Source organism: Arthrobotrys flagrans (assembly GCF_004000055.1).
Source record: "Arthrobotrys flagrans strain CBS H-5679 chromosome Unknown unitig_0, whole genome shotgun sequence".
Taxonomy (NCBI): Eukaryota; Fungi; Ascomycota; class Orbiliomycetes; order Orbiliales; family Orbiliaceae; genus Arthrobotrys; species Arthrobotrys flagrans.
The window spans coordinates 4780472-4797425 of NW_027137550.1; the positions used below are offsets into that span (position 1 = coordinate 4780472).

Consider the following 16954-nt stretch of genomic DNA (forward strand, 5'->3'; position numbering starts at 1 on the left):
ATGACCGAGGATGGTGGTGATATATCAATGGATTATACATTCCGAATTAAATCAAGAGAAAAGAACTTCCAATTGAAGCAAGATGAGATGCCCTTCTTCTTATACATCTCATATCATATGTGTGTGCGCGAGCTCTTCACACACATCAATATGTATGTATGCACCAGTCTCGCCCTTTGTCTTGCAATCGGACAAGGGGGATGGTATGTACGAGTGTTATGCATCGCAAGGGAGGGAAAATGCTGCTAGTTACTATTAACGGGTGACCGGCCGACCACCCGCGAAATTCAGAAGGGAAAAAAATTTGTATTCAATGCATTCTCCAGGTTCGCCTCTCTTATACTGACAGTCCGAAGGCAGTACATCGGAAGTACTAGCTTCATCTGTCGAGCACTCATGAGCATGAGCATATGGTGTGGAGAGAAGTCGTGACATTACTTCATTGGCTGAACCTAAGCTCAGGCTCCAGCACATCCTTGCAGGGTTGATGTATGTGTTGGCTGATATTTCATAGCTATACCCCCGTACCCGCTTGACTATAACTATAAGGCCAGCCATATTATAGCCTTCATCGGACCTCTCTCGTTAATTGATTATTGCGGGTATCCATTCGATGTGGTGCAACGTGGACCTGCAGTGCATATACCATAATCGTGATTCGATTGGAGTCATATGTCAATCATCAACCGTTGAAAGACATTCAAAGACTTCGAGACAATGTTGATTCGAAGGCCGGTTGAATGGATGCGTCATGCACAAGTATCGATATCAAACGAGTCCAATGAATGAATGAATGATATTAAGAATAAGAAAACTCGCTCGCTCAAAGAACCAACCACAATAAACCTCTTATCCAATGCATATTATATATTCAATCGATATCGATATCTCAATACCGTGGAGTCGTATCGTATCATACCATGCAAACGAATCATATCAACGGTGGCTCTCCACTATCCCCCCTCTCCAAAAACGCCCCATGGATATCATCCTCCTCAGACTTCACTACCTTCCTAACCCCCTCTCCGACAACGGTACTCCTGCCGCTGCCCCCACTTCCCCTCCCGCTCCCGGTGATTCCTCCTCCACCAGTCGTATTCGTAGGTGTAGTAATGTTATCATCCCTCAAATTCAAACTCGCAAAAGCAGCATACTCCAATTCATCCTCTTCCTCACTCATAGCCCTTATCCTTCTCACCCGAGGACTAGCCCTCGCCCTCAACTCAGGACTACTATCTCCACCACCTTCAGCTCCAAAAAGCGCAGCAGGATCATCAATCTCACTTTCGCTCTCCGAGTTCCAGTGATTATTCCCACCCTCCGTTATATCGCTGCTAACCTGTCCATCAAACCCATGCCCCCCTCCCATCCCCAATCCATTCAAACTCTCGTTCAGCGCATCGTCGCTAGGACTCGTCAATCCATTATTAACCTTCTCCTTTCCTTTCCCCTTGACTACTTTTGAAATCGTCTCAGTCGTAGTACTCGTAGTATCAACCAACCCACCAACCAACGGCCCCAACGTCGCTTTTGCTTCTTTATAACTCTCCATCTCCGCGCCCAAAACACAAACAAGCAATGTCCACCCTTTCTGTTCCGCAAGTGTTAGACGACTATTTAGCTGCGAGATGACATTATCAATCCCCGCAACTAACTTTGCGGCCGTGGCTTCCGGAATATTCGGTTCCGCCTTTGTCGTAACTGCTGCTGTACCACCAGCAGCTTTAAACGTCTCCGTAGAACTCGACATACTGCCATTCCCACCCTGTCCCAACCCACCTCTAATCCCCCTATTCCTATTCGCAAACACAGAAACAGGTGTATTCCTCCCACTAGCACTGCTGGTACTAGAAGACCCCGGCCTCCCATCCTCAAGTTTCCCAAACACAGACGTTCGAATCTGCGGAGACCTCGAGCGTTCCAACTTCCTCCTCTCGGCTTCCATAATCTCCGCTTTCCGTTTATTCTCCCTCTGAGCCTCCCTTTGAGCTTCAATGAGTTCTCTAGCCATCATATCCTCAAAATCCGCGATCAATCCAACAGTCTCCTGCCAAATGAGCACCCCATCCTTCAACGCATCCAACTCACGACTCGTTTCCTTCTTTTTCTCGTCAAGAACGCCCTTCTCATCGGCCCAGTATTCAACTGCTTGTTCCGGTGTAAACGGTAATGCGGATTTAGATTTAATGTCGGGTGTAGGTAACATCGCATTCGGCGATTTTAAAAATTCCGTCATGTCTTTTGACATTTTCTGTATCGATGTCGTATACGACGATAACCGTGATGAAAGCGTAGATTGTAATTCCGAGATTTTGGAGAGCATGGTTGCTTGCTCTGCCTTTAACCGTTTTAATTCCGCTTCGTGAATCCTTATTTGCTCCTGTCCCACAAATCAATAATCCACCCTCATAAACTCAATATCAAAGTGAGAAAAAAAATACTAACCTCAACCCCTTCCAACCTTTCCCTAACACCCTCCATCTCCCTCCCCTCCCTCCCTCCCTCCACAACCTCAACTTCCTTCTCCAACCGTCCCCTTTTCCTTATCCATCTCTCCACCATCCCCACCAATTCACCTCTCGCATGAGCTTCTCCAGCATACCAATCCTCCTCTACAGCCTTAACATCCGCCAAGCTCACCATAGCGTCCAAAATCCCCCTTCTAACATCCTGGATCCCCATCTTCCTCTTCCCATTACCCTTTCCCTTCACACCAGCAGTAGTATTATGAGACCCAGAAATCCCCAACGCCACCTCCTGCGCCGTCACCAACTTCTTTAGTTCTTCTTCAAAAACTCCTGCATCTCTTTTAACCCTTCTTAAGACAATTTCCCTCCCTTTCCCACTACTATCAACCGCTCCCTCCGACTTCCCAGAAATATATCTCGGATTAACCCCCTGTCCACTTCCAAACATCGTAGATACCCCCAACCCCCCATAAATACTCTCTCCCCCTCCTCCTCCGCCATTTCCAACCCCAGCAGTAGGCTGCGTATAAGCAGACCAATAACTCTCATCAATAGGCGCATATACACCCCTCTTCCCTGCTCTTCCACTTCCCGACACCGGTGCCCCACCAGCAGTAGTAGCCAACATAGTAGTCGCAGCCAACGGATTTAACGTTTCGTACATACTCATCCCCATGGTTAATCCCATAGTAGATAACTCCACATCCGATGGATTATAATTAAAATATGGGTTTCCGGGTGTACCGGCCGAGTGATGAAAACTCGGTACTCCGTATGGCATATTTGCTGCCTGTTGTGACGGCCGACGACGGGGGGTGGTAATGTTCGATGGGTATGGATACCGTTGGTTATAGACGCTTCCTCCCATACCAACCGTAGACTGTGGCTGTGAATTTGACCTCGAATGCGATCCAGCTGCAGATCCTCCAGGCGGTGACGAAGCCGGTATTAACTCGGGTTCGGGTTCGGGTTCAAGCCGTTGTAGGTAATGCTTCCTAGGCGCGTTATCTGTAGAACTCGGTGACGATAACGTCGAGTGGGTATGTAGTAACGGCGGTGGTATTACCGGCTGTGGAGATGCAGACGACATGATCTAACAAGGCGGCCGGAGAGCCTTTAGGAACTCCCCTTTCCCAGACGCCTGTTTTCGGATGAGTACTATACTGTGTCTGGTGCGAGAAAGGACAAGGTTGGATTGTCACACGACGTGGGAGAGGTGGTTGCGCATGGCCCTTGCTGTTGCGAGCGAGGGGAGCTAAACCAACTCGGAGCTATTATTTAATAATTTAGTGTTGCGTGTCGTCCATTCAAGCTGACCTCGTCATAGGAGCATGCAGCACATCCTCTGCTAGCGTCGGCCGCATTAGCAGGACTTACTTTAGGACACAGCTCCAAGTTTCTTAGCATATTACTTAAGCATCTTAATATATTAGATTATCAAACATTGGACTTCAGATACGGCATCAAGCCAAAGAAGCGATTAAAATGCAGTAAGCCAAATATTATTATTCTAATACGGCCTATACACATGCTCCACTACCACAGGAGTTATCGAATAACGATGCTTCTTTCCATACGCACAAAGGGTCCTTCTAAGGTCAAAAAGCTAAATAAAAAGAAACAGATAATTTACTGCTCTCCATCAGAATAATAGTCGAATGCCGAAGGGACAGGAGCATCGTCCTCGTCGTCTTCTTGCGTAAGAACGGCAGCAACGGCAGCAGCCCCGCCGCCCCCGATGGGTTCGCTAGCTGGTGCTGCTGCACCTGCAGACATACTTGTCGTAGCGCCGCCCGATGGAGCTGTCGGCTTCACGGACTTGTATTCTAACAGCTTGGCTGGTTCATCAGGTTGGGTATCGACGAGGAGCAGAACGCCACCAGTGACCTATTAGATTACACCGCGAGTTAGATTTCCTACGCTAGATGGTAAAATATGTGGGACTAGACTAACCTTCTTGACGGGTTGGTATTTGCCGTCGAGGAAATCAATGTGCTTAAGCTGGGCAGGAAGGACTCTGCTCATATTGTCAATCTTATAGCCAATAGTTTCCTTAGGTTGCGACTTCTTAGTTGACTTCTTCTTGCCAGTCTCCTCCTCCTTGCTTTCTCCATTCGCCTCACCAGCTGTAGTCGCGATTGGCGTTTCTGGTGGTGGGTCAATAATCATAGAATCGGTAACAGATCCCTCACGTTCCCGTCTCTCTTTCTCCGTTCTCTTCGCACGCTGCCTGGCCTTCGCAGTAGTCGATAGGACCGCAGTTGCGATCTTTTCTACTGTCTTCTCTGCGGACTCTTCCGCCTTTGGTGGATAGTCGAATTGAGATGGCTTGGTTTTGCTCCACATCTGGAAATCTGGAACTTCAAGGTCTACGTTCAAGCCAATAATGCCGGTGGGTCGGAATCCCAACGAGAGGAAATGGGCAAGCGGGAACCAGTACCAGTACTGTGTGAAACATGCCATACCAACAACGGCAGCCATATCAACACTACCAGTAGCAGTTTGCAAACCGATAGTGCAGTTCCTGCCACCAGCATCGAGGAGACCTAGAGCAACAGCAGCACCGAATTTCGAAAGTACATCTTCGGTCTTATCGCTCAGTATCCTCTCAAACGTCTTTCGGAACTCGGCAACCTTGGGGTTCATAGCTTCGTTGTGTTGGACAAGGATCATGCCTATCGAGATCAAGGCACCCTGTTTGACGAATTCAACAGTATCCTTGAGCATAGGCTGTAAAAGGTCAAGAGCCTCATCAAGACCCGTACCAGCACAAGCGATGCCAAGAGCCAATGCAGAACCATATCGGACATGGGGGTTATAAGATTCAGCTAGTAGCTCCACCATTCTTGGAACGGACTCGTATTTTCGGAAAAGGATGAAACCCAAGCTGAAAACCGCAACTCTTCGGACATCGTCGTTGACATCTGAAACTGCGACGTGAAGAACCTTTCGGATTGCGTTGTTGGATCCGGTTCCGCAGTAGGCCAAGGCGATGGTTAGGACACCACCATATCGTAGGATGGGGTCCATGTCGGCGAGGAGGTTATCGATGAGTTCATCTGCTAGCTCCTGCTTGCTGTAGTATACTAAGGCCATACCAAGGGCAAGACCGCGCTTAACCTTCTCACGCTGAGTTTCGTGGGCGTATGACCTCATCTCCTCAATTGCCTGGGGATTTGCAGTGCCCAACATGATGAGACCCATAGCCAACCCGACAGCTTCACCAGAGATCGCGGATTCCGTCCACAGAACGGTCCTCAAATCTTGGTAGATGTCCATGTTTCCAGTGGCCATGCCAGCAACACCTAATCCAAGAGCGCCACCATGCTGGACGATTTCATCTTGTGTGTCCTTGAACTGTTGTCGGAGGTAAGGGAGAACATCTTCACCGTGGTTCGCGTAGATAAGACCGAGACCGTACAAACTACCACCCTGGGAGTACGGGCTACCAGTGCCGGATGATGGGTTGGGCAGATAGGGCTGCAAGAGCTTCATGCCCTGGCTCAAGTTTCCACGGTGAATAACACCCAAAGCCGCGGTTGCTGTGAATTTGGACCAGTTGACAGCCTTGCCTAACCAATCCAAGTTAGCGCGTAAGAAACCGTCGGCGAGAGTTCCAGCATTCATGAACCCGTTAGCGAAAGTAAGGGCGTTGTGAAGCAAGCTGGTCCTAGCTTCCAAGCAATCTCTGATCTTGTTGAGGATAGACATCTCGGTGTGGTTGTTTCGGAAAAGGAACTCCAGGTTGAGTTCGATCGTCTTGGTTCCTTTGAGGATGGTGCGGATGGACTTGTAGTGCTTTGAAGACTTCTCGTTCATCTCTGCGGCAGCCTTCGATATCAATTCAGACGAAGTCCTAGGTAATAACTTCGCCGTTTCTTCCACGATATCGTCATCATCCTCTGGGGGTTCTATTTTCTCGCCAACAGGGATTTCCCCGTCTGGGAGATTGCTGGTGACATTTTTAAGGAATTCCTGGGTAGCGGAAGAATCAAGATCGAAGGCAATTTGGTAAGCAATGAGGAGCGATCCATTGTCTCCTTTCGATACAAGGTCACGGAGAAGTTTGGCCGCCAGACCGTAGTCATTTAGTTGGACGACGCACTTGCTGACCGAGAAATAATCAGGACTAGGCTGTTCGAGGTGCAGGTCGACCAGAAGCCGGAGTAGCTACAGAACACGATTCATTAGACTTTTTCCACTACAGGTACCTCCATTAGATGCCAAAATTACCTTCTCCCGTAGGTCGATCTCCTGAACAGTGTTCATTGCAAGCTCCAAGACAAACTCCATTAGCTCAGCAGATTTGTCGACTGCTTCGCCATTTGCAGCCTGTTTAGCCTTGCTGCCCCGCTGTCTCTCCCCAGCGAGTCTAATTCCCTGTTCAACAATATCTAACCGTTGACTTTCGATGGCAATGCCTAGGGCAGGCTTGTAGTCTTCATTATCATAACATTTCTGGAACATACGCTCGACGACTTCTGTTAACCGTGGATCAGCCTTCTCAGGAGAGGAAGGCGGTAGGTCTTTCGGAGGAGGAGGGGGGTTGTTGATAGATATGTACTTGTCGATGCATTTGGCTATTTACGAAGCGGGGACTAATTAGCATGGAACCAGGAATAGATAATGCAGCATTCCGGTATATGTCCGTACATATTATTGTGTCGATAAATTCCGATTTCCCAGAGATGTCGAAGAGATTTCCAGCTCCCAAAGCATACATCATAGAGTCCTCGAAGGCCCCTAGATGATAGTAAACCTTAGACGCCACCAACGCGGCAAGCTGTCGATGTGGGAACTTCCGGTCCTCGTATAAGGATTCACTGCCAGTAATCAATAAATCCATCAGTTATCGCTCAAAAAAGAACCCTTATACGCGTCCCAAGCTGCCCTTAGAGCTGAAGATGATGATTCCACCCTCTTATCCACGTACATTTTTGATATGGAGTCGGCAATCTCAGACCAGAACTCGTCGACCAGGATATCGAGCTGTTCCAACGCAGAGCTCTGGAGATGGACGTCATCTTCCTCCAATAGGCCTAGTAAGCCGGCGGCATTGTGAACGGGACCCAGCATGATTGTCGATGGATGCTGGCGACGGGAGCGATGGAGCTATTCGAGGTGTTTCTGGAGTTATAAAGGTAACGTCACCTCGCGTGTCGTCCCTTTGTTGAGTTAAAGGTGGGGCTTCTGAAGGTAAGGGAAGAAGAAGCCGGATAGTGGTATAGAGATAGTGATATGGAGCAGACGCAAAGAAACGAGATAGTGATGAAGGAGATGGAGAAAGAGGGCGTTCGGATAGAGGTAGATGGTGGTGGTACTAGAGGAGAGTGGTGATGCGTAACCAGTGTGAATTCTTGCGGGTTGGTAAGGCAAGCTCATTAGCACTGGCGAACGCCACAAATCGGGGCTGAATGGTGGAGCTAGCTATTCACCAGCCACACAAGACCCCCAAGTCTCAGAAATACGCCGGCTGACGCAGCCTCAAGACTGCTATAATACAACAACAATGACAACACCAATTCCTACCGATTTCCTATCGATATTAACGCCTGGATAGCATCTAATTCTTGCTGATTCACAAGACTAACTAAATCCGAATTCACAGAATACAAAAGGTACAAGGATTGTTTGGACAAATCTTTTAGTCTACCAGGCTTCACGTTAGTCAGTCCGGGTACGACATCCAGACAAGCTTCGGTAGGACATGATGATGCATAAGCCTTCGAAGATTGGGAAATTCAAGGATATTCTCGTAAAGATAAAGGTATATGTGAAGTAACAGGTATTTCCCTATCTTCACATTCACGAGGGTCACGATAGCATATGGGTTACTCACCTTGTCTTGGAGCCCCGCTTGTGCCTAAGCTTATGAACCTAATTGACCGCATGTAACCTAAACCATGCTCATGCAGGACCATGAAACAGCCATCGTATATAATTAGTGCAATACTGTAGCACATAGTAACCATTGTGCCATTGCGTGCGAAGGCAACTTTAGCCCGGCTCAGTTGCTGCCACGTATTTGGGTGATAAGCTTGTCTTCTTGCTTAGCAGTAATCTTTTTAGAAGAAATGGCTGTGGTACTATTCAGGCGGATAATTTTACTACTCGTGCGGAAACAGAGAACTTTGGGAAGATGATAATGATAAGCAATCAACGAAATTCAAAAACCAAAGTTATGTACTAGGGTATCAAAAATAATAACATAGATATAGAATGCACATGAAATGAAAGGGGGTTCGTGAAATCATAAAACGCACGTTTGATCGTAATCCAGCTCGCTAGTGCTCATATGCATCTCCGCGTAGACAAAAAATCAGAGCTCAACAACTACAATCCCCAAAAGTCAACTACTTCCTGGAAAACGCGATCCCACTGGTACACAACAATCTCGTGTCCTCCTCCTTCCACAACGACTCCCTTAACATGCTCGTCCCCAACACACGCTCTGATCCTGTCCAGCAGCATCGGAGGCGTTAAATCATCCTTTCCCCCATATATCACCAGCATCTGCGCAGGTTTCTTCTCGTCCCATCTTGGATTAGCGAATCTGTTATTCTTAAGTAGTCTCCCAACCTCGGTCCACTCCTTCACGCGGTCGAAGATGGGACCGTTCCTCATACTGCTGACATAACCGCTCATAAAGCCCTTCTGATAACGGTTCTGCCAGCGGATGACTGAGAAAATATCAACAGATCCTTGCGGAGCTGCAGTGGTATTGACAGCTTCATCGAGTGAGAGGTCGTCTGGAGATTCCTCCTCGCCCTTAAGCTTTGTAGTGAGGAGTTTGTCTGCAAGCCATACTGGGATCCAGGGAATCAGACTACACTTCATACCCAAGGGTGCAGCGGCATAAGGTAAAAGACCCGCTGACGATACAACCGCAATTGAAGATACCAAATGTGGGAATTGTGATGCGAAGGAAACAGCAATACCACCCCCAAGTGAGTACCCGATAATGTTGAAAGTTAAGAATCCACCTAGGGCAGTTGACGAAGTTGTAACCATCACAATGAGGGCAGAGTAGAGCCTCATATCCTGAGGCGTTACTCTGCAGCATTCGGAATAGCCTCTTCCTGGCAAGTCTAAAAAATTATAAGTGTTAGTTTAAGCACAAGTGAGCTTGAATAAAGTTACGTTATCTGGGACTACCTACCAAAAACCATTACACGACAGCCCCTTGCAGCGAGGTTCAAAAGCAAATCCCGAGCAACTATGCTAGGAGTCGATATGCCGTGAACGAACAACACCCTCTTCCCATCCTCGGGCCCAAATTCATACACTCTGATCCGCCCAGTAGGAGTCTGTAGCCATCTTCCACCCGGTAACGAATCCGGATGGTATGCTAAGCTCGCCTGCTCATTTTGTGAGAGATTGGGAAGTAATGTCTTCTCTGGCGATGGTATTATGGGAGAAACCCTCGACTTAAACCCTAGATAATTGAGAACCATCTCCACTGATATCCTTCGAGGTCTCCAGTTCGGAAAATAGTACTGTGTTGCAGCAGGTGCGGTCGTCGGGGTCGTAGGAGGTGTTAGATCTGACACTCGGGCCTTATTGAGCCATCGCAGACGACAGAGAGAAAGAAAACTGGTGATCAAAACGGCAGCAGACAAGATAGAGCAAGAGAGAATGCAATTGAACGACTCGTGGTCTGTGAAGTTCATATACGGGAGCAAAACTGCCACGCTCATGCTCTTTGAGGGGCGAGTAAGTATATATTACAAATTATCGCCTAGGGCAGCCTAGCTCATGAGGTCACTGAGTTAGGTATGATAATAAATTCGGTTAACTGAGTCCCGGAACCCTAAGTTAAGTTGGAGGATAGTAGATTCGAAGAGTGGTTTTGGGCCTGACTCTCTCTAACCGCTGGTTCGAAACCTTAATGGTGGGTGAAGAGGAGAACAAAAAGCTAAAATGTTAATGCCGAGGGGGCAAACGGTCCTTGATAACCCATTGATATATGTATGTCGGCCAAAATCCAAGTCCGATTGCCAGATTTTCGACTACCGTGCACGGCCGTGAATACCTACAAAAGAGCTCTCGCAAGGGCAACTTTTGGGCCCTCAACGTGGGAGTTCTTAGTTGGATTAAAACTCCACACTCGCAATCTTTAAGCCCCAGATACCACGGAGTATTAGATGTTGTGAATCAACTAAACGGATTAATATTCAATTCTCGACGAAGCTGTTTTAGTTGATAGGCCTCGGGTGGCCGCTGGGTCTTAGCTCCTAGCCTCTTCGCAATTTTTCTTCTGGGAAACCCGGGGTTTATGTGTCGCAGCTCCATCCGAACAAGCATAAAATGCGAAAAATTTAGGCCGATTGTAAAAGTAGTGTTCACGCCACAGCTACAGAATGGACCAAGGCTATAGCGCTATGCCGCTACATTGCTCATTTCAAGCATCGTATCCAGTCCTCTTCGAGACTATTAATACGCAACTGTTTCGCATTTGCTATGTCGAGATTAATGCGATTAATTAGCAAAGATTGTGTCTGCCATACTAGGAAGTAGCCTTTAAGCGGCACATCATTGATCATTTCAATGCGGGGCGAGTGGTGGAGTCCGCGATTCGCACCTTCGCACTCGAGCCTACATATATCCCAAAATCTTCTTCAATACGAAAGAACACGAATAGAAATGAGATAATCCGGGCTGGTAGCTAGTAGACGAGGGCTGGAACCAAAGCGTGTGCGGAGTCGAATCGGGAGAAGATTCGAACAAGCATCCGACCTTCATGTAACACGACCCGTCCCGAATGAGATATACCGAGCGGGGTTACAATTATGCAATAGCCTAGGAGGAGATGTTCGGAGTAGATACCTGCCGAGAAAATAGACAGTTTGGATTCACTCCTGTTGGGGTGGTGCTGTATGACAGTTTTAAGAACGTAGATGTCAATTGAAAAATTGCGAAAAAAGGAAGTTCAAAGTCCCATCCAGGCCGTTGTTCCTTCTTGGCGTCCATTGTTCTGGAGTGTCTTGACGGCCCACCCTCAAATCTCAACCGGTTTCCAATAAACCTTCCGCCGTTATCAGGAAAAAGATTAGAATCCCATCTTGACGTACCGACATGATGCACCATGCGGCAAGGCTATAGCAGGGTATATGCATGTCTCTCGCAAACCCCCTTAGACCTCTCTCGGTATGACTTGAGGCGCCAAATCCAAACATTTTGCTTGCCCACTAGCCACTTACTCTTAAGCTCTTGCTTCTTTGATATAGAAGGATTAAACAGTACCATCGTTTAATAATTTTTAAAATTAAATATCTGGAAGTTATCTTGGAACCGAACGAAATTCGCAATTCGAAGTTCCCGATCGATACGGATCTCAAGGATAAATACGTATACGGCCAGAGCTTAAGCGCTCCGTTCGCAATTCGTGGGCTGGACTGCTATGTACATCTTATAGTAGGCTTTGAGGCTAATCGTAAGGTTATCATGAGAAAAAGAAAAGCCATGATTCCTTTTACGCGGAGATACGATATACCAAGCTTGATGTTTAGATTTTGACTCCTTTTGTGATGTTTATCATGGTTGCAATTACCGTCGCAATTTTGTTCAATGTTTGAAGCCAACCGCGGGTACAGCTGTACAGTGTAGGAGGACCGACTTATAATTACCTGCGGTCGAAATTACTAACTTGAGTCACTTCCGTCAAAGGACTTAGCTAAGCAGGCAAATATGTTTATAACGTTTGCTTGTTCATCGATTTAGCTACTTGCTTTTTCACATACTCAAACATTTGATACAAATATAATATCAGTATGGTAAGCAAGAACTAGACCGGATTTGCTGTTAAAATTTAGGCTATATGGGGTGCAGGAGTAGCAAAGCTAGTTTAATAGTAGGTGATACCTAGGCAGTTGAAGGGTACTAGCTACATACAATTGGAAGTTTTGAGGTATAACATCTCCATCGATATTCTAGCCCTTTATCTGTGGTCAATGATATCGATCGGAATTTGTCTCGGCTGGGGCCCAGGTAAACGAATTGAATATAAATACGATCTTCGGTAGGCACACGACCGCAAGCTTAGGTTCCCATCTGATGCTCAGTTAGGCTGTCTGATCGACCTTTTGACGTTAACACCAACATGCAACATATACACATCGATCTCGAATATCTTCGAAGGTTGCAGCTTCATTCTTGTTCTCCATAATGACAATCCATATACAATGCAATGGATAGAGAGACTCGTAATTCATCCATCCAACATATGCATCGACAACATAGAAAATTCCCATGGCAAAATAGTTTTCCGCAACTAAAGTTTTCCGGTCCTCCGTGACTTCAGCACCAATTCAACTAGATAACCAACCGAGAAAAGTCAATAGCCGAACTCGCAAAAGGCCGACCGACGCATCGAGTGCCAGCCTAGTTCGATTCACAATTCGTCTCCACGTGTATGGATCGAACGGTCAACAGGTTTTTCGGTTGAAGGTTCCGGTAGCGACTCCAGTTAGAATGCCATATATAAACACTCCAAGGAAGGCAATGCAGCGCTTGGCGGAGGGCCTTGGTCGCTCGAATGCGGTCAGCTGCATTTTTGTGCCATTATGTGGGTAGCTTGAACACGTTTCGCTCCGAGGCTAACAAGTTTTCCCTCATTCGATGCATTCCGTGTGCGAAAATGCTGGGTATAGAGGCGCTATCGATATGTGCGTCGCTTCGGAACCAACTTTTCCTTAGTTATTGAAAAGTATGAATGGTATGACTATTGTGTCGTGCGAGGCTAAGATATTTGAGCTTCACGATGTTTTGGTTTTGAACTACCATAAAGGCCCTTAAGATTATAAAAGGTGGCGTCGGGTTTGGGTTTCTCAGCTTCATCTCTTCGCAATTGAAGCTTCGATTCTTCAACATCTACAACACATTTTACCGGGTTGAAACCTAAGATTGAAAGGCCTTGAAGGTTCGAATCGAGACTAAGTATTAGCACAATGTCGGCAAACAATCAAATGTTTAATGAATTCGTCCCGTCTGAGGTGGGGCCGTCAACCTCTAGCGCCCTACCGCCAACGGAAATAGACGGCGGTGGCGCTGATATCGATCTCGAAGCTCCCAAGGAAGAGAAACATCCCCCTTCAAGGAATCCGACGCCCAGATTGCCGCCCACTTTGAAAACTCAGAAGAACTACCTTCATACACAGAGCTTGTTCGTATTAGCGAGGCTCGTAACCCAGAGGACGGTCTTGTCAACCTTTCTTACGTCAGGGTTGACATTCAACTTGCCAAGTTCTGTGGTGAGATCGCGATCAAGCAATTCAATGGATATAAGGCTAAGGGTCTTCATCTTCCTATCGTTAGTTTTGTTGATCAAGTTATGAATGTGGTCAAAATCTTGGCGGTTGTTCGGGTTATACTTGTAGAGTTGGGGCTTTCTGAAGATACTTATATATATCTCCAGACGGCTGCGGAGTATCTGGGATGTCAGATGCTGGTTCGATACGCGATCCTCAAGAAAAGCCAGAATACTTCAAAGATAGCGAGGGAAGTTGGATGACCATTCAGGTGGTTCAGAATAGCTATCTGAAATTATGGCTCAAGCTGGCCAAAATGCTAACAAATTCAGACTTCGCCCCGTAAGAGCATTTCAGAGACTAGTTGGAGTTATGATAGGCTAACGGTTTTGATATAGACTATCAAAAGAGGCGAAGGCAGCCAAAATCGACATTCCGAATGGTGAATTCCATTTGCTTCTTTTCAAACTGATCGATCCAGGCTATTCTTACCATGTGGGAAGGAGGGTCTCTAGATTTATCGATAAGGCGTTCGGGACGCCAAAGAAGAAGGAATGCACAAGTGGGCTTTGTAATTTGAGCCCCGAAGCGCAAAAGACTATTAGGTACTACTGTACCTGCGAGGTATCCAAATATCAAAAGAAGGCTGAAAGGGCAGCGGGGCAGGAGCAGCCGCCAGCGTTCACAATGGGTCCTCCGAGTGTAAGGCCATCATAGTCACACAAAATACAAGAAGACATATAGTGTATTTACGGACTGGTCGCAAATTGTAGTCGCGCGCGGTTTGTGCAATATATAAACTGTTCGAAAATTAGAACGCTTAGTAGGAAAATTCTCGCATTAATCAAGAACAAAAAACAATTGTAAATATTCTAGGTAGCTTAATATAGTCATGAAAGGCTATTGCAAACGACTATTAGGTATAACTCTATTATATATATAGAAATAGATAAAAGATAAAATGTCCCCGAAGTAACAGAAACTAAAGGGATAAGAGGCCAATTTAGGGCAGCGAGGCTAATGAGGGTATCTTTTGAGATTGTGCAAATAAAACAAAGCTAGAAAATATGAAAATCGATGATATCACATCAATGACAGACAAGAGAAAAGTTAAGGATTGAATCAGTTCATATAACTTTCCTTTTTGGAGAATAAACGCCGTTATGCAAAACCCGTACGCCAAATGAGTGACATGAACTTAAGCAATGGATCCACCGCCACGCATCTCTCTGCTATCAACTGTAGGACTGGTTGTCGTCCTCGCGCTCGTTTGAGTGTCTGCGGTTGTTGTAGCGGTCCCCGTTCTTGTATTTACGCTTCCGTATCCTTCGCCGCCGTTGGCGCTAACGCTGCCTGTCCTCTCCGATGCAGCCTTTATAATCATGCTAGGAGTTTGTTTCCTGCTGGCCCCTGATATCGACCCTTTATGACGATTTTCGTCGTGAATATCTATTTCCCTGACTTCCATACGCCGTCGGTAAGTCGATTTCTTAAAGATCTTCCATCTACCCTTTGGCATCGTGTGTGGCGAAGGTGTCGACCGATTGGGAGGTACTGGGTTGGGGGTAGGCTGGATTGACATCCTGTTTTCGGTCTTTTTCTTCTCCGCCCTTGCTTTCTGTAATTCGTCGTATCGCGCCTGTTCGCTAGGGCTGGGCTTTCGTAGGATCGACTGACGATTATTTTGTTGAACGGGTATTGACATGGTTGAGTATCGCCTTGATGGCACATGCCGCGAGTGAGAAGTTAAAGGTGCGCCCTGGTACGACATTCTCACCGACTGATGATGCGAATACTGCGAATTCGGCATCGACAACCGGTGGTGCTGATAGGACGAAATGGTCGACGACCGGGATCTATGCATGCTATGAGCCGTAGGCATCGTATTAACGTTCGCTGAGAAGCGCCTATTTGGAACCGTGGTAGTTGGTGAAACGTGTGATATAGGTCGTTGCACAAGCATGGATGAGTGGCGTTGGAGACCACCCCCACCACTGGATTGGCCAGATGTCATAGATGGTCTCGTGAAGCTGTAGGCGTACGCTATCTGAGGGCTGGAATCCACCCGCAGAGCTTCTAAATCAATCATCTGCGCATCCCCGTCGACGTCACGGTACACATGGCGATCTGATCGGGGGGAAGCTTCCTTGCCCCGCTGCTGTCTTCTACGTTCTCGCTCCAGATAGGCTGTTCGTCTCTCCGCTCGTTCTTTCCGTTGGCGTTTACGGATAACTACACACCATGCGATAATTGCTGCGACACCGATAAGAAGGATTCCTACTCCTGCGACCGCTATGTACCCGCTGGTAGACAGCCCATTGGAACTTTGGGATGCTGAATTTGGGACAGGGGTGTTAGGGGTATACTGCGGGTCGACTCCATTGGTCGCTCCAGGGAGGACGGCAGCCGTTGTGGAAAACTTTGGAGACGGCAAGTCTTGCGTGGGTGGGGTAAGAGGTACCTGCGTAAAAGGTACCTTTGATGCAGCCGCTTTGAAAGTACTGATAGTGTCAGAGTTCGGACTATAATCAATCGAGACAATTGTCCGAAGGTCAGCAGGGCATGTTGCAATTCGAAATTTAGCCAAAAAGGATACAATATATGCAATGCCAGGTACCAAGACAGAGTTTCTCTGAGCGACCCAACCATTATTCGCCTAAGCTCACGTAATTCTGGGGGAACAAAAGAGCCATATTTGCAATTGTTGGCGAGGATGCATGTACGACGAGCAGGGGCATCGGCGCAAAACTAGAATCTAAGGGCAGGCAACTTACGGGTTGATTATTCCCACCATGCCGCTCTGACAATGCCTTCCTTGCGCGCAGTAAAAATAGATAGGTTCTGCAGACGAGATATTGATAGTAAATGTCGGAATTTGCTGGTCGACGCTTTTGACAAAATTGAAACCCGAGAAAAACCCGGCTGTGGATGATTCTCCTCCCAACGGGGTGCAAGGACTGTCGAGAGAAGACTGCGCGACCGAATGGTTCTGCGGATAGAATTGAAATCGAACTTGTTGCCCTACTTTTTGATACACAACCTCAGGTGTAAAGACGAGCTGTGAACCTCCATCCCGTAGACCTACGAGGATATCAATTACTTCGCTGCGACAAACTTGTACATTAAATATTAAGAAAATTGTCGCGAAAATTTTAAGACTTGTCGTAGAAGAAGTTTGACGTTTAAGATGTGGGAGGAAGGTAATGTTGGAGATATAGAAGAAAAGGAAAGTGAGATAAT

At 46.9% G+C, this 16954-nt stretch overlaps 5 protein-coding genes across 5 annotated transcripts; 1 reads left to right on the forward strand and 4 right to left on the reverse strand.

The window, feature by feature from the left end:
* Nucleotides 1-931: 931 nt before the first annotated feature.
* On the reverse strand, nt 932-3558 carry DFL_004428 (uncharacterized protein; the record flags this gene model as incomplete). Its single annotated transcript, XM_067633521.1, has 2 exons — nt 932-2380; nt 2446-3558. 2 exons carry the CDS (start codon nt 3556-3558, stop codon nt 932-934), a joined length of 2562 nt encoding a protein of 853 aa, XP_067491681.1.
* A 539-nt stretch (nt 3559-4097) lies between these two features.
* On the reverse strand, nt 4098-7544 carry DFL_004429 (uncharacterized protein; the record flags this gene model as incomplete). Its single annotated transcript, XM_067633522.1, has 5 exons — nt 4098-4355; nt 4422-6638; nt 6702-7048; nt 7122-7291; nt 7402-7544. The coding sequence occupies 5 exons, from the start codon at nt 7542-7544 to the stop codon at nt 4098-4100; spliced, it is 3135 nt and encodes a 1044-aa protein (XP_067491682.1).
* Nucleotides 7545-8801: 1257 nt separating this feature from the next.
* DFL_004430 (uncharacterized protein) lies at nt 8802-10165 on the reverse strand (the record flags this gene model as incomplete). Its single annotated transcript, XM_067633524.1, has 2 exons — nt 8802-9556; nt 9628-10165. The coding sequence occupies 2 exons, from the start codon at nt 10163-10165 to the stop codon at nt 8802-8804; spliced, it is 1293 nt and encodes a 430-aa protein (XP_067491683.1).
* Nucleotides 10166-13414: 3249 nt separating this feature from the next.
* On the forward strand, nt 13415-14431 carry DFL_004431 (uncharacterized protein; the record flags this gene model as incomplete). The annotated part of the gene is made up of 4 exons (XM_067633525.1): nt 13415-13629; nt 13689-13903; nt 14047-14056; nt 14113-14431. The coding sequence occupies 4 exons, from the start codon at nt 13415-13417 to the stop codon at nt 14429-14431; spliced, it is 759 nt and encodes a 252-aa protein (XP_067491684.1).
* Nucleotides 14432-14912: 481 nt separating this feature from the next.
* On the reverse strand, nt 14913-16508 carry DFL_004432 (uncharacterized protein; the record flags this gene model as incomplete). The annotated part of the gene is made up of 2 exons (XM_067633526.1): nt 14913-16236; nt 16489-16508. 2 exons carry the CDS (start codon nt 16506-16508, stop codon nt 14913-14915), a joined length of 1344 nt encoding a protein of 447 aa, XP_067491685.1.
* Between the last annotated feature and the right edge of the window lie 446 nt (nt 16509-16954).